Source organism: Sander lucioperca, chromosome 14 (genome assembly GCF_008315115.2).
Source record: "Sander lucioperca isolate FBNREF2018 chromosome 14, SLUC_FBN_1.2, whole genome shotgun sequence".
Classification (NCBI taxonomy): Eukaryota; Metazoa; Chordata; class Actinopteri; order Perciformes; family Percidae; genus Sander; species Sander lucioperca.
Genome location: NC_050186.1, coordinates 29,638,329 through 29,655,414, shown reverse-complemented (window position 1 = coordinate 29,655,414; position 17,086 = coordinate 29,638,329). Strand labels below are relative to the sequence as shown.

Genomic DNA, 17,086 nt, shown 5'->3' with positions numbered 1-17,086 from the left:
GTTAATATTTACACAAAGCAGAAATGCAGGCATATTGCAGTATCATATACAAGCAAAATACTATTATTTAGCCAAGTGAAAGTTAAGGTACTGCTGCAAAATGAATTCCTATAACAGGATGAAGGGGCTTGTTTGAAATGTATTCTAGTAATAGTTACTAGTTAGGGGTCAGTTAGAAGTTTCCATTCCACTCCATTATAGAGAGAATACCAGCTGAGATCAGTTGCACAGTTTTCAGATTACATTATGTGCTTACATAATTGCTAAATGGTTCTCCAATGTTTTCTCAGTTAGCCTTTTAAAATAATATCAGATCAGTAAACAGAATATGCCTTTGGAACATTGGATGAATGGTTGCTGATAATGGGCAATGTAGATATTGTATTAAAGATCAGCCACTTCTTTCTACAACAGTCGAGAACCCTTTTGTAATTATGTAAGCACATAATGTGACTTGAAAACTGCTCCCCTGGTTAAAAAAAACAATGCTACTGATCTCAGCTGGTATTCTGTCTGTAATGGAGTGGAAATTTCTAAGTGACCCCAAACTTTTGACTGGTAGTGTGTGTGTGTGTGTGTGTGTGTGTGTGTGTGCACATACATATATATATATATATAAAAATCCACATTTGTAAAAAGAGAGACAATACAAAGAATATTATTGACTAATACATTTATTTCAAGACAAAAAACAATCCCAATACCATTACAGTGATGTTTGTGGCAGTTAGAGGGTATTGATGTGTAAACGGTAAAACGGTGCATTGTTTTGAGCTGTTTAGCAATATTGCTTAAAATCTAGATTACACACACCTGACCCAATCCCAGGTGTATATGGCTTAAAATAATGTTCAACTGACCAGTTTAAAGTGAAGGACTTTAGCAATTTTGGTACAGAAGACATTGTTCATCGTATTAAACTGCAGTTATGGAACTGGACTTTTTCCGCATTTCGTTAATTTAACAATTTGATTACATTTTCTGTAAATGTAATTTCCCTACCCAATGGTCGCAATGTTGTTTTAGAATATATCCTTTTACATTTCAGGACAAAACAATACACAATCACACTGAAGTCTAAAATACAAATTAACAGCCTTAAAAAAAACACATTGTGTATTTTTTAACCTGGTTTAGGAAACTCCCAAATATATATATATATATATATAAAAATATATATATATATAAAAAGGTAGCTATACCCCTGAATAGAAATGTAATAGCATATAATACATACTTACATATTGTCCAGCCCTACTGCTGACAACACAAGTTTCTCATTTGTAACACGATAATACTGACACATATCAAATCCTTGTGTCTCAATTTGTGAAAACGAGGACAAAAACGCAAGCACGGCACAAAGCTTTTGGATGATGACAGAATCATCATCATCATCATCAAGTATGGTGTTACGCAGGTTAGGTTAGTGTTAGTCCTGGTGTTAAGTCCACACCAGCCATACTTTCAACCGAGTGACGGGTCAACACTCCTTCTCTTTGGATGCGAGTACCTGCATGTTGATTTTTAAGTTGCTCTCTTCCCGTGCCAGCCCCATGGGCCAACGTCTCCACCCTGCTGATGACTGGCAAAGGCAGAAGTCTCTGAATGACGGATATTACTGGGTGTGTTTGTGGTTTTTCCTTGGCACATGTCTAGTCCTCTGGCTTCATTTTTTCCACACTGGCACTCGGGGTGTCCCGCTGTCAACCGAACAGTAACAACAGGACAATGCAGGCCGAATTCACTATTATCAAAGGCACTGTGAAAACAAAACAAACAAAAAAGTTAGCAAAATCCTCTACCTCTTAAGTATTAGGGTTGGCTATCAAACTTTTGCAGCACTTTTTGAGTACTGAGCGACATGTACCTGTCGTAGAGTATCAAAACCTGTCAAGTACCGAAAGTTTGGTTAAGTTTACAAATTCTATGATTACATACTTCCTGATTTAAAACAATAATTTTGCTGATTTTATACCGTTTTTATTTATGAAAGTTCTTAAAAACAAAATCAAAACACTGACGCATGTGAGAAGTGTGGTTTATTTTGTTAAATAGAAAAAAGGTTTTAAAGAAAACCTTGTTTACCCACTGTGAGGAATCGAAAAAAAAAGTACTGTTATGGTATATGCACAAGGAAGTCAGGCATTCATTGAAATCAGTGTCTGAACATTTCAAAAGGACACCCAGTCGTACCAAATATGACATTCACTCAACATTTACTTGAATCGGATTTATTTTGTTTTCTTCTAAGGGGAAATAGGGAAACTTGCTTTCCAACCTCTCATGACAGTCCGGACCGAGCGAATGAGGGTGAGAATCTGGGCTTTGATTCCTGGATCATCCCCAAAACCTCCAACTCCATGGTCAACACCCCAGCCAACTGGAGACAGATGAAGGAGGTGCAAGTAGAAAGGAGGAAAGGGGGGGGGAATATAATAAGGACAAAGCAAACAGGAGGCAGCAATTGGTTAGAGGAGAAAAGAAAGCATGACAGCAAAATGTACAGTGAGTATGTTATTTTAACAGCCAGTTTTCCCCTTTTTTTTGAATACCTCTAAGAATAGAAAACTCATCTCATTCCACACATGAACATTTCTCTTTAATGAGCACACCTTAATGTTCTCCCTGGAAATCTCAACATGAGTCAGTATAACGTTAGGAAGTTACACAGGCAGCTAATAGTGTACGTTAGTAACGTTACACACCTAACGTTAGCTAGCTTCTTTTAGCATGGCACACACGGTTATTTCAATTAAATGTATGCTGTACGTTGTACAAAACAGGGCAGAGTACTTACACTTGCTTAGAAACCTTTCTTCATGCAACACAGCGATTGCATTAGTGCATAGAATAGCAGTCTGGATGAGAGAGTACAGCGTAAACGCCATGCTGGCAACTTTTTCTTTTTCGTCCAGCACCACTCCCACCACAAAATGTAGATGCCGTAATCAGGCAGCGGAGGTCGTGCAACAGAAGTAAATGACGTCATTACGTTCATTTCAAAGTGGACTCGTGGAAGCCACACATCCACGGTGAAAGCGCATGGACTAAACAAGGGAGCTTTGATTTTGATTTATTTATTTAAAGAGTGTATTTGTGCCAGAATCAGGTCATATTTGGACATTATGTGTCACATTTTTCCCTTTTTAATTATCTTCCCTAAAAATTATTTATTTTATTATAAAAAAGGAAATAATGAAGACATTTTAAATTAAATTAAATTAAAATTATTTCAATATGTTTCCCTTTTTTCTTTTGAACATCAACTAATAAAGCAATAATAATAAAAAAGATTATCTGAAGTTTTCACAATATCTTCACATTATCTTACACTGTATAGGGCTACTGACTGTCTCTTCTGTTCCTTTATTTCGTTTGTATGTACTGTACATGTATCTCTATTTTACCAATCTATGTATCTTATATCATATTTATTTCTTTTCTTAAGTAGGTAAGGGTTCACCTTCTAATCCGACTTATTAGCATGGAGCTAAAAGGATTTCAACTCCATAAACAGCAAATAGGCCTAATCATCAAACCACATTCTGGTTATTAATAGACTTTTAATTTACACATAAATAGTAGAGAAACTACAAGAACATAGGTAAATACATCTGCATTAACAGTTTATAATGATAACATTGCTCTCAGTAAATGACAACTCTATCCATTCATTCATTTCATTTTATAAACAAGACGGGTGAGTTCTCATTTTTATTCTCTCATACACTTGACTGCACCATGATCACCATCATCATCATCATCATCATCATCATCATCATGTTGCTTTCTTTTTCTTTAACATTATAATAAATAATATTTTCACAATCAGGGTCTTAGGCCCTGGTACTCAAATAAATAAACAAACAAACACATATAGATAGACTGACTGTGAGGTTCAGTATTCTCACTATGACATTTTGTACAGTCAGGCAAAAATAATTTACAGGTAGATATACAACACTGACAAACTTCAGTCTTTTGCTCCTCGTTGCCTGGACACTCATTTGGTTGGCAAACAAGTAAACAGAATTGGCCTTTAAATGTCAATTCCCCATCTGATCACACCCCACACATTTAGCTGATGATGGCAATATTACCTTCCCGTCTGGCTGGAGGTAAAGCCTGTGGGTTGATGGTTAGAAAATTTGGGTGAAGGGTAAACAATACTTTCAGGGTGCCTTTGAACGAAGGATTCTCCAGATGTTCAATATAATTAACAGAAGAACACTGCTTCTTAACTATATACTGTAGATGTGACACAGGATGTTGTTTTGAGGTAACTCTTCCTGTATGAATAAAAGATGAAAAATGTATAATCAGTGCAGCAACATCTGCATTGAACATAATACTTAATTATTTTTTTATACACTCAGAAATCACTCCCAAATACTAAAACTATGAGTACAAACTGTTCTGCCAATGCCAGTGTACAGTTTGCTTAAAGCGTGAACCCTTTTTGCGATACCACCCTCTATTTATAATGGTCTCATTGCATCTTTAGGTTTAAAACCCAAAACACCAATACTCAATTCATTTCCCCCCTTTATTTTGTTCTTCATCTGGCATATTCAAGTTCGGGTCGTCTAACAGATGCATCTGACCTCTTCAGTGATGATTGACCATGTTGACAATCAGTGGAAATAATGATTTGTTTAGGTCATTAAACACAACTGGACACGATGAGGAGAATCCCTATAGGATCAAATGTTGCCAATACATAAAGCTTGGAATGTTTGTTTCTCTTTAGGGTCCCCATTTGGTGATACCACGGCAACATCAATAATAACAACAACAGCAACAATCTCAGTGTGAAGTCCATCCTCATCCACAGTCTGGTGTATGTACATGTTGGGCCAGCAGCAGTCAGAGTCATGGACAATAACACCCATTCTTACTGTATCTATGACTCTTTCTTCTTGCTCTTCATCTTTAAAGAGCTCGTAACGTTTCAGAGTTTTTATTGACAAAGTCTCCAACTGCCTTCCTGGTGGTCTTTAACAGCCCTAAAATTCACGAAAGACGAGAAAGGTTGTGGTTGCTTTGGTCCTGGTTGGGTAAAGCTTTGAGTCTGACTGCCAGTGCAGCAATGAGGAAAGAGCAGGAGTCATTCTGTTTCCCCTGATGTCGTCAGTTTGTGCCCATGTCAGTTCAGACCGTTTGGGAAATAAGTGGACCCAGGGAAGAGGAGACAGGGATGAAACTTTAACCAGTGTGCCACCCCACAGCAGTACAAACTGGTCCACATGTGTTTTTGTAAGACAGAGTTTAAGTGCGTGGCTATTAACAGAGGTTGTAGTGCAGAATCAGAAATAAAACATGGTCCAAGGAAAACTTAAGAAACATATTTATATACTATAGTGTCATATTTCTTTCTGTTCGTGTCTCTCTCCTATATTTCTCTGTCAGTTTTCATGTGACTGTTTTTTTTCTTCCTTCTTGGTAAATTTACAGAAATCCAGGCAGCTTCTTCCTCTCACATGGGATTTTCTTGACTCAGCCTGTGAAGACAATAAATAAAATAAAATCCCAACATTAGTGTCATGTTGTCAAAGACACTTATAGTCTGTTAAAATGGGGCCAGAGGCAGGTGTTAAGGGTTAGCTAGTGTGCCACTGTGAAGTGAAATTGAACATGCTTTACACTGTAGCTATCAGATGGCTGAAGTTTGCTGGACCAGGATGGCCTATTGTCAAGCAACTTAAACGCTGAAAAGTAATTGAATTTCACTATTTGCCATTAATTCAAATAAAAACATTTTTCATCATCATTTGCATGATTACAGCCTTGGTCTGGCTGCAAACTCAACTCCAGGCTAAATGTGGTCTAGCTTCCAGTAAACAGTAACAGTATTAGAACCATTTCAAAGGCAATTAAACTTTGCTGAACCTAATCTCGCTGCTTTGTGTTGTAAATAATTAAATGTTTATATCCTCATCTGACATCTACCATGTTGATATTGTAGTGTTAATATGCTGCATTATCAAATAATTGAAAAAAAAATAGTCACCTTATAGCTACTTGTTGAGATGGGAGCTGATCTTTTCTTTTCTGAGGATGTTTGCGTAGGGAATCTGAAAGAAACAACAGACACAAGATTCCATGAAAAATGGCTTTTTAGTATTAAAATAATGCATTATGTGAGGGTTAATAACACTATTTTGTTAAACAAAAAACACATTTGCCTATTTGTGAAAAGAAACAAGTTACTGTAAATAATATTAATATTTCCAAGGGTAAATACAAAATTCTGGGCAAGAGGTGTAAAGTTTGGGTGGGATATTCAAATTCAATCAAAATTCTAAAATATAATGCAGCAACATAAATCTAAAATTTTGTTGGCATATGAATGTCTGGGTGAAATTAATGTGGCATTACTCTCAGACAGATCCATCTGCTGTTTCTAGACACATTAGTCAATTTTGAATGTTTTTTTTTTACGTTTTTACGCTTATAAATGAGCTTGTATGCCTGTTCAGACGTCTGCCTACGTGGTTACATGAATGCAGCGTGCTCTTTTGTGTGTTTCGGTGGACGTGCGGGGTTTGCGATCATGTGCACACGAGCGTGTACAGTTGTTGCATGTGTCAGAAAGCAAAGACAAACACCGTCTGTCAGCCTGTCTGCCAGCTGCTCCGGTGATTGATGCGGACGGAAACACTCAGACGGCTGCAGAGGAACTTCTCACCCATGAAAGACAAACTAGATGATTGGCTCTGTCGTTTGACGGGCAAATAAGCAATAGGAGAAGTGTCTGGTTGAGTCCTGGTGGCTTTATTTATTCTTCAATTCATTTCTGTTTTAGTTTAAGACATGGGTTAGGATTTCATATGTATGTCTACAGTCTACCGTAGTTGAAGTGTTAATTGGGCTGTTATTGTCACATCTCCTGATGCTTTTTTGATTTTGTCTTTTCCTGCTCAAACTGTGTAACTATATTTCACTGTGCTTCATAATTAGTCTTAATTATATTCCTTCTGAAAATCATTATGAAGATTGGTTTTCAAAGCGAACAGTGAGGCCTTTTTAAATTCATGTATCTATAAAAGGGTGTTTTATTTGCCGTTTAAAGGCGTAGCAATGCTATTTATTTTCCATCAGTGTTCAGCACTGATTGTATCATTAGTATTCTTACCATCTGTAACTGTTGGACCATCTCTTCTCTATAGGCGAGCTCTCGTTTCATCTGGTCTTGGAAATTATCTGAAATTAGCGCAAGAATCTATGATTAGACTGAGCAGTATTATCATTTGAGTAACTGATCAAGTACACTTTCAATAATACAGCTGATGAAGGAGTCAAACAGGGGGAAGAGAAAAGTAAGGGGGGGGGGAGACAAAATGGCAAAGAACTTCAGAAAGACAGAGAAGGAGAAGTTGCCCTTCAGAGTATGAAAAAGAAAAGCGAGTTGAGTGAGAAAAAAAAAAATGACTTACGGAAGACAGGAAATGGTGAGGTGCCCTTCAGAGCGTGAAACTCTTGCTCCAGTCTCCTCCTGAAGTCAATCTGCTCCAGCAGAACCTTCTGGAGCTCCTCTGCAGGAGCAGGCAGGAGGAGAAATGAAAGTATGAGAGGTACAAAGAGAAAAGGGAATTGTCTGTTAGAAATCATTTCAGTAAAATAGATCCTTTATATATATTTACATGGTCAATCCAGCGACCAGAGGAATGGGGATGTTTACCTACATATCAATTCAATTCAATTCAATTCAATTCAATTCAATTCAATTCAATTCAATTCAATTCAATTTCATTTATAGAGTCAAATCATAACAGGAGTTATCGCAGGACACTTTACAAATAGAGTAGGTCTAGATCACACTGTGTAATTTACAAAGACACAATAATTTCCCCCAAGAGCAACAAGCTGTGTTCCTCAAATTAACAATCTTTACCTTTCTCCATGTTCTCAACATCCTTCTTTAGCGGCACCGGAGAGGCAGCACCTTGGCTTCGATCACCTGAAAACACGAGAAGACTTAATTTCTGTTCCACATATGCCATATTCATTTTCAGACATAGTTACAGTATGTAAGTTGTATTTGGCACCGAGAGTTCCAATCCTATTCTACCACAACATCAAACCATATCTGACCATATCTACCATATAATATTCATAATCGTGTCATGGACTGTTTCCCATCAGTCTTCTTATTTTTGCAGTGTAAACCATTGTGCATCGCCTCATCCTCTCCCTAACTGCCCCGCCAGTCTTTAGTGGAGCACTGTAATTCACTCGCTGGCCTCTAGATGTCAGTGTAAGATAGTGGTAACAATTTTGACGGCACTGTAGATGGAGACCTTTCCTGCACTCCCTCTCCCTGACATGTTCAATCTCTTCTTGCTGTCAGATCATATTGCTTTCTATTAAGACAACAAAAGAACACTGCTTGCGTTCAGAAATGAAATTGATTGTGTAGCTCTTAAAACTGAAGTGTAGGTGCTGTGCTTCCAAACTGTTAGTTTTTTGGCAGGGGAATTGTTTTGACCAATACCAGTGGCTATGAAAACTACATGAGGATAGAGTAACCGTAAAATAATGTAAAACAGTATATTTATAGTTATGCAGAATTTCGTTACGATGTATATTTTGTCTGTGTACTCTTTGTTACTGCTGGAAGCAACCTACTTGTTGCTTTAAAACTTCTCCATCCTCCATTTGCCTTTTTTTTAAACAAACATCTTCATCACATGCTGTTTTCAAATGTACCAGTTTGAAAGGTTCTATATTGTTCTGCGTGTATGTTTGCGTCTGAATAGTGACAATGAGGCATTGTGCACCTTAAATGAAGCGATCCAGCAAACTCGATATGTATATTCCCCTCCAGTCATTTCATATCCTGGCTCCTTAAGCCTCCCCATGCTTCTCTCTCTCTCATTTAGAGCAGAGAGAGCTCTCCTCTTCTCTCTCTCCTCTCCTCTCTCTCCTTTCCTCTCCTCTCTCTGTCTCATTTGACAAGCAAATTTGCAGACAGAGCCCGAGGATAACAACCTCGTTTGACAGTCAATTAACCGTGAATAGTCAAAGCCAAGGCGGTTTGCATTACATAAATGGAAAATTAGATTATTTTTTCTCCCTAGAAACAGAGGGAGAGTTTAAAGACAGTGGAGGGGGGGGGGTGGGACTCGAAGGAATCAGGCCTTCTAATCACGTAGAGCTTCCCACCGCCCAGGGAGACATTTGGCAATCAGGGGAAAGGTGGTCTCATTTAATTTGTTTCGTGTAATTTTTCGAAATACATTATACATTATGTGCAGAGATCATTACGGTGTATGTGTGTGTAGGGTTCGAGGGAGTGGAGGTGGGGGTCGGGGTGGGGGGGGGGGGGGGAGATATAAATGTTGGCACAGATGTCATAAAGCAGTTTTAATGTCTTCCTGACAGATATAAAAAGGCAATAAGCTGTGATCTTTTTCAAACGGGAAAGGGTTTTTTTGCGCTGAGAAGGGAAAAAAGGGAAAAGGTAAAAAAGGCAATTATGTCGGCGGCAATATGGGTCTAGGATGGAGATTGCCAGCGCGGCTGCTTATCTCTGAGCTGATGTTTTCTTGTTGAACTATAACGGCCCCCCTAAGAGCAACAGCCCTGGCGACAATGCCGCTAAAGAGAGCAGCCGTGGCAGAGCGGAGGCAGAAGCAGCTTTCCGCTGCTGTTTCATCTCTATGTATTTATATGAATCCCTAGCTCATGTCTGAGAGGAGGAGGAGATTGAGGTGGATGAAGCTGAAGACTGAATAGCTTTCTCTCACTGCTTTATTATTCAGTATTCTGAGTCTCATTTGTGTAATAAGTAGAAATTTTAACTTATGTACATAAAGTCACATGTTTTTCCAAGCGAGAGTTTTTTAATCAGCATCGTCTGTTTTATGTATGGACATTTTTACACGGTGCATATTCATCCACGTGGTGTGTGCTGAATTAAAACAGGGCTTTAGCTTTTGATGCCATTATATAATACAAATCGATCTATGTAAAACAATCAAAATTGATTTTTTTTTTATGTCAGACTGCAAATAATTATATTTCTGCTTTGTAGATAAGTTATTCAAGATTGTAGTTCTAATTTGCTAACTACAGTCTCAAGATGCCCTTGCAAATATTCATTGTTTTTTGTTTTTTTTTCTGATGTAAATGTTTGATCATGATTTAATCCGAAGCTTCATAAAGACCTCAGAGTTGCTCTGCGATGTGAGATTCAAAGTACACTAGAGTAAAGCAAAATGCAGAATTTAAATTAACCTTGCCATCCTAATAATTATACTTTAAGAAGTACCTAACATGTCATTTTAAAATACTTCTGTGTTTTCTTCTTTGATTGAATTTTTTTTTTTTTTTTTCACCATCTCCAGCTGCTCTGCAAAAAACAAAAAAACACGTAAGTGAGTATTCCTACCTGAGCTTTCCCTCCAGTAGTCGGGCGCTGATGTTTCACTGTCTGGCACAAAGAAACTATTCTGCTCTTTGTTTTCATCTGAGAGAAAATGAGACAGAGAAAGACAGGAAGAGAGTTTCAGTAAGGCCCATTGGTTGAGCTGGTTATCCGGACACATGGAGATAACTAAGTGTGCGCATGGTGTGTGTCCTTTGTGTGTATGTGGGCCATGAGAGCACACCACCACAAAACACACACAAGACATTTTCTTCAAGCGAAAGGGTCAGGGTGGGAGATGAGAGGAGCAAATGAAACGTCACAGGAATATGAGCCTCGCAGGGACACAGAGGCTCTATAAAACCACTCACTCAGACACTAAATGGAACAAAGATGCTATAATACAACTGACTAGGACGTCTGATGAAACAGATAGTGTGTAACAGTTTGCTGAAATAGATTGTGTAATGCTATTTGATGAAACAGTGTAAAAACCTGTTCAAACGTTTGATGAAACCAACACATTGTAAAACAACTTAAGAGTGAAAGATATAGTGTCAAGCAACCCATGCAAACAGCAGCGCGAGCAAAGTGTTTTTTTGTAGATTATATATGAAAGAGAAACTGCATTTTGGTTTTGCAAATGCTTAGTGTATGATGTCTTTTAACTTTTAAGAGAGCAGTATTTTACAGTAAAAAAAAAAAAAAAAAATGAATCGCACACAACTGATATTTTCATTATACTTGCGAGCAGCATTATCATGTAAAACTATGCTTCCAAGAACAATTTTGATCTTGTGTTTATTGTGTATTCTACCATTATAGACTTTTTTTACCCGTGCATCAGAAAATATGAACAGAAAAGGTTTAAAAACAGATTGAAGAAAAACAAAATTTAAATAACTGCGCTCACCAGAAATGCTGGAGTTGTCTTTGGTTGCGTACACAGGTAGTCCTTCGTCTCTATTTTTGTGAACCTGGAAAAAATAAATAGACTGTTAGAATTTCATATACTTGTTATGCATCGTATAGTTAAATTACAACAGAGCAGAACATAAGTCTTATAAGGCAGAATAAAGGCTATAAGGCTTTCTAATTTTGACTCTTTGATGTGATGGTTATTGTTTATATCAATCAATATTGATTTTTTTGTGTAAAATGTAACTCATTACTGGGCAAATCTCCCTGGTTGGCGCTCTGCTTTTTATCAGCCAATGGTAACATTCATCTGTAATGATCCAATTTAGCATATATGGTTAAAGCCTTTCTTTCCTCTCCGTCTCTAATATCAGTCAGATGTATTTGCAGCACGTTACTCAATGGATGATTCAACTCTGCTCTGGTTTAAAATGCTCCTCATATCGCCCCTCTCCTCCTCCTCTCTTTCTCTCAGAGGCCTGGTTAATGTGTGAGTCGACAGGTTAAAGATTAGAGTTGCCCTAACAGGCTAGGGTGACAGAGGGAGAACAAACACACCGTGGCCATTAAACAATCCACATCTGGGCCTATTAGCCAGGATCAGAGTGGGGTGACTGTTTCAATTTCTACAGGGAGAAACCAGCCTATCAATCTGCTTATGCAGATCGTATCACTGCCTGACTGCAGCACCATTTAAATAATAATTAGCTAAAGTGGCCTGGGGGGATATTTACGTTTTTGTAAGCTGGGTCATCTCGGTGAGGCGGGGTGGAGCTGGAGAGAGGCAGGCTGGCAGTAGGGGAGGCAGGAAGGCTGGGGGACTCCCGCTGGATGGGGTCCGAGGAGGAGGGAGGGGAGGTGCTGGTATACACAGCGCCACTCCCTCTCTCCTTCCCCCTCTCCTCTCCATGAGCGTCGCTCAACGCAGGGAGGTACAGGTTGCTTTGAGTCTGTGGCGGCCTGTTTGTGAAGCTCCCCTCCTCCTCGTCCTCCTGCTTCGACGACTCCACATCCACCTCCCCCTCCTCCTCACTCTCCACTCCCTCCACCTCTCCATCGCCTCCACTATCACTCCCGTAACTACAGCTGCTGCTGGGCGATAGCCGCTGTTGGCGGTCTGACCGGGCGACCACGACCCCAAAGTCCTCGTCTGTTGCCCCAGTGACTGCTCCACCGTTGCTGTGGAGCTTGGCCATGCTCTCGGCATCCTTGATCACAGGTCGGAAGGCTGAGCCGTAGCTCGGCTTCCTGGCTTGGAAGTTTGGGGTGTCCAGGAGTTTGAGCCAGCCCTCTGACGTCACAGGGCGAAGGTCAGGTGTTACTGTGGTGCATTCTGGGTCAAACAGCCCGGATGATCTTGGTGTGGTTGTCGCGCTGCCGGGGGCCATGGTTGCGCTGACACTATTTTCGTTGCCGGTTACAGCTACAGGCTCGCTTGGTTCTGAGAGATCCAAAAAGGCCTGCCTGAGAGAGGGGTTGTCTGCCAGAGAGGAGAGAGCGCTGGGCTGAGGCTGGAGGTAGGTGGGGACAGGGATTCCTCCTGCCGCTCTTGGTGGCCAAAACATGCAGAAAGGAGGATAAAAAGTGTCTTTGCGGCCAGGCCATAAAAGACCTGACAACCCTGCTCCTTTCTGCCCACCGGAAACATCACTGTCATCTTTTTTCTGCTGGCAGAGGCCGAATGCTGGGAAGGGGTAAGGCGAGGGAAAGAGCGACGTGGGAGGGAACTTCTGCAGCATGCCAAAGCCTTTGCTTGGGACAGGGATGACAGGGTAGCTACGTGGTGTCTTACGGGGAGACATACTTCCTCCATCCAGATCATCCTCGTCTTCAAAGCGGGCTCTTTTCTGAGCGCCCAAGTCACCCATCATATGAGGCACTACCGAACCCGGGAGAGTCTTCATAGAACCGATGGAGGAACAATGGGCTGAGGAGGGCAGCGCTCTCTTCCGGCTTCCTCCATTGAACATAGCTTTGACGTCTTCCCATGCGAAGACCATCTCATCAGCTGGGTGTTTGTCAGAGAGTTTGAGGTGTCGTCGCCAGGAGTTAAAGTTGGCGGCGTCGGGCTGGGTGTACTTGGCGTCTGGTGTGCGGTGGGAATGGAAAATGAACTTATTTGGGGAGAAGTACATGTTGCACAAGGAGCACTTGATGCATTTGGCCCTGGAGCTGTTGTAGCGTGCCGGGATGAAGTTACCACGGCAACCCCAAGCGCACTCATGTGTCACATCAAAGGCAAAGTTGTCGGGCAGTTTCGGCGGTGCGTTCTCTCCCAGGAAGGACTTGCAGAGGCGCTCGGCTTCGCGCTTGGTGATCATGCCACAACGGCGTGACGAGATGGGCATGGCACCAGCCCGGCGAAGAATCTCCAACTGAACCGGAGTGCACTGGACACAGGTGATGCCCAGCGCCACGCGACGATTATGAATCTCATTATAACTGTAGTTCTTGAGGAGCGTGTTGGAAATCTGTGCCAGGCAAAGTCTCTCATTGTGATCAATGACCAGCGATACAATGGGAACGCCATATAGGATGACCTGGCCGACCTGGTTTGGCTTCATGGGTGAGGAGGAAGAGGACGGAGAGGGGGAGGATAAGGAAGAGGATGAGGAGTGGAGATGGGCGGGTCTGGGTGGTGTCAAGGGTTCCTGCTGGTAGGGGCCTGTTGAGCTCGTCATTATGATATCATTAGGGCTCGAAAGATGGGTCTTGTCCATACTTGGAGGAAAACTGTTTGTTGAAAGACCTGCATGAAAAGAAAGGAAGAAATAAAAATCCATGAGTTGATTTTTTTTACCATAAAAAAATCCTCTTGTTTACACACGTCCTGTCTTCCTTTAATACACAAAATTTGAAATAGCTAGTTAATTACTTATAATATACACGTAGGTGTGCCCAGAAATACTTTGATGTGTGGAATTTGCAAAAAATAAATGTTCATATTGACATATTGAATAGTATTTTAAATTGAATGCATTTAAATTAAATGTATATCTGTTACACAATTTTATAGACAAAAAACAAACTGTTTTTATCTTTTCTTGCTTTAGGAACGGGCTAATTTCTTTAATTATCCTACTTCAACATCACTTCAAAAATAATAAAAAATTGATTTGTCATCGACAACTATTCTAATAAAATTATTGAGTGCATAGATAAATTATAAAGTGAATTGGGACACTGAATTAACATTTCCCTGTGATACTAAGTGAAGTGTTTGGTTGACAGCAAATAGAAATGCAATAGTTATTTTTCATGTAGTACCTCTGCATTTATATATATATATATATAAAAATGTATTTATTAAATGTTTTTGCCCACAAAGTATAGCCTCTTTAGCATGTTACAGCTATCCATTTATAGCTTTAAAGTAATGAGTGTGTCTGCCTGCGTCTGTTTTCAACAGTTGGCCAGTGAACAAACTATGAAAGAGGATAACACACTCTTCTAACGTTTAGCCTAACGGTTACAATGAAAGTACAATATTATCCATGTTCCCACACAAACATATCGGCACAAATTAATGTTTAAATGTTGGGTTTTGACATGAACATCGAACATAAATATCCTTTATATCTAGAAAATGGTGTAACCTAAATAGTTCATCTCAGTGTTAGATAAAAAGAAACACACATACACACACAACATACAGACAGAATCTTAAGGCATGTTTAGGTGGAATTATTTTTCAGACTACAATCGGACTACAGTATTGTAAAACTATTATGTCAACCTCATTTTCCTATATCAAAGTTGGCTGTGGCCCTTTGATCTGGTGTCACATTCAGCTGCACCTGTTTAGTCCAAATATTCCTTCACCTTTAAAAGTCGTCCTATTTATTTAGATATAATTTGAAATAGCAGGGAATTTACTGTGAAGAGAAGGCTGGAAATCTTCACGTGCTGGGTGACATAAACATTTTATTATGCTATTATTTGAACACATTATAGCCCACTGTAATGTTTGAAATGTAGAATTACAAAGCACGATTTTTAACTTCTGCTCAGCGGTGAATATGTTGAAAATAGGCTTTAGTATTCCATGTCAGTTGACAACTTCTGAATTTTATTTTTTAGAAATTATTATCTTACAGCACACAAAAACATTTTTTGTGTATCACATTTATCATATGATTTAAGAACAAAAAAACACAAACAACTACAGAAAAAAAAACTGAAATTGCTTTAAGTTTTTTTCCCAATAATGTAAGAAAATGCTTGTTTTAACAAATACATTGCTAATACATTTATGACCAATTGCACATTGCATTCAAGAAAACATTTTCTATAATAGCAAAATATGATACAGAATTATAAAGTGTTTGGGCTATATTAAACAGGTGTCGTTTTGCATGGGAATAATTTATTACAGCGCAATATGAACTAATATGGTGGAACTGTGTGGGCCGAACAACAAACTGTTTGGCTGAGGAGGATCAGTACGCAAGAACCAATAAAGCAATTAAACAATTATTAAACAATTAACACCAACTCAAGAGTTCACAGTTTGGCGTCAAATTACACAATATAGGCTATTGAAATATTTAAATGTGCATAATATCAGTTATGCCCAAATTTGATTTCTAGTAAAGTACCGTTAGGCCTTTAGCATAGTAGCACGCTATCATGTCTATCCATGGAACAATATTAAAGGCAGAGCTTCGTTTATTTAGTAACAGAAATGTGATGATAACAATAAGAAAACATTAATTATAATAATAGAATACGGTCACTGGCCCACAGTCATTTTAATGCAACGGAATGTGGAAAAATCCACACACACACATCTACTCAAGCATTTTCTTCTTTTAATCGTTTGTGAAGCTTTTTTGTTGTTGTTGTCCCACACAGTTTCGGTACATTTTTTTTTACCAACATTTTAGCCAACTTTACAGGAGAAGCAGAGCAGTCCTTACCTCTGACTCCCAAGAATACTCCCAAAACGGTCACTGAGTCCAAAAAATATCCCCGTCACGAGATAAATCGATGTATCCTACACAGCTTTAAAAAACTCATTTTTATCAAGCAAACGAACCGATTTTACTTAGTTATATCCGGGAAACACATGGAATCGGTACCCGCCTTCGTCTCAACTGTCGAGTGAGCTGCTCGTGAGATGTGAGTAAACTGCGACGCTCGCGCCGGCTTTATTCGCTTTTCACCACGCGCAGTCCTAATCCCCCCCACCCTCCCTCTCCCTCTCCCTCTCCCTCTCTCTCTCTCTCTCTCTCTCTCTCTCTCTCTCTCTCTCTCTCTCTCTCTCTCTCTCTGGACCACGCACCTGCCTCTGTTTGATTGGCGTGTAGCGCGAGCTCAGCCCACCATCCAGGACACACACACACACACACACACACACACACACACACACACACACACACACACACACACACACACACACACACACACACACACACACACACACACACTTTATTCCTCCTCTCCTTCACGCGCTGTGCTGCCCCGTGAACAGCCAAAATGACGTCTTGCTAACTGCCACTCAAACGCTGGAAAAGTCAAACTAACAGCACGTACGGCGAGACGCACGAGCCTGAACTATACGCATACACTTTCGCGCGTTTAGGAAATGACCCCCCTGAAGTCTCAGAGGATGAAACAAATAGCCTAGTCCCCTTCACTATAACATATAGTGTAATATATAACAGCAGACCAACACAAAATTTAAGATTGGCATAATTTTAGCCAATGTACTCACTGTATTAGTGACTTAATGAATATTAATTTTAAATTCGCTGCACACAGCTCTACAACCAGTCATAACTACAGCTGTCGCCA

At 39.7% G+C, this 17,086-nt stretch overlaps 2 protein-coding genes across 2 annotated transcripts; both read right to left on the bottom strand.

Moving 5' to 3' along the window:
* Nucleotides 1–1,679: 1,679 nt before the first annotated feature.
* Nucleotides 1,680–2,958, bottom strand: ier3ip1 (immediate early response 3 interacting protein 1). The gene is made up of 3 exons (XM_031292658.2): nucleotides 2,801–2,958; nucleotides 2,282–2,383; nucleotides 1,680–1,762 (listed from the first exon to the last, which is right to left on the bottom strand). The coding sequence occupies exons 1-3, from the start codon at nucleotides 2,889–2,891 to the stop codon at nucleotides 1,707–1,709; spliced, it is 249 nt and encodes an 82-aa protein (XP_031148518.1). The 5' UTR covers nucleotides 2,892–2,958; the 3' UTR covers nucleotides 1,680–1,706.
* Nucleotides 2,959–3,558: 600 nt separating this feature from the next.
* skor2 (SKI family transcriptional corepressor 2) lies at nucleotides 3,559–16,437 on the bottom strand. Its single transcript, XM_031292659.2, has 9 exons — nucleotides 16,210–16,437; nucleotides 12,025–14,039; nucleotides 11,286–11,349; nucleotides 10,397–10,474; nucleotides 7,898–7,963; nucleotides 7,440–7,538; nucleotides 7,139–7,206; nucleotides 6,014–6,077; nucleotides 3,559–5,504 (listed from the first exon to the last, which is right to left on the bottom strand). The coding sequence occupies exons 2-8, from the start codon at nucleotides 14,008–14,010 to the stop codon at nucleotides 6,021–6,023; spliced, it is 2,418 nt and encodes an 805-aa protein (XP_031148519.1). The 5' UTR covers nucleotides 14,011–14,039; nucleotides 16,210–16,437; the 3' UTR covers nucleotides 3,559–5,504; nucleotides 6,014–6,020.
* Nucleotides 16,438–17,086: the final 649 nt, after the last annotated feature.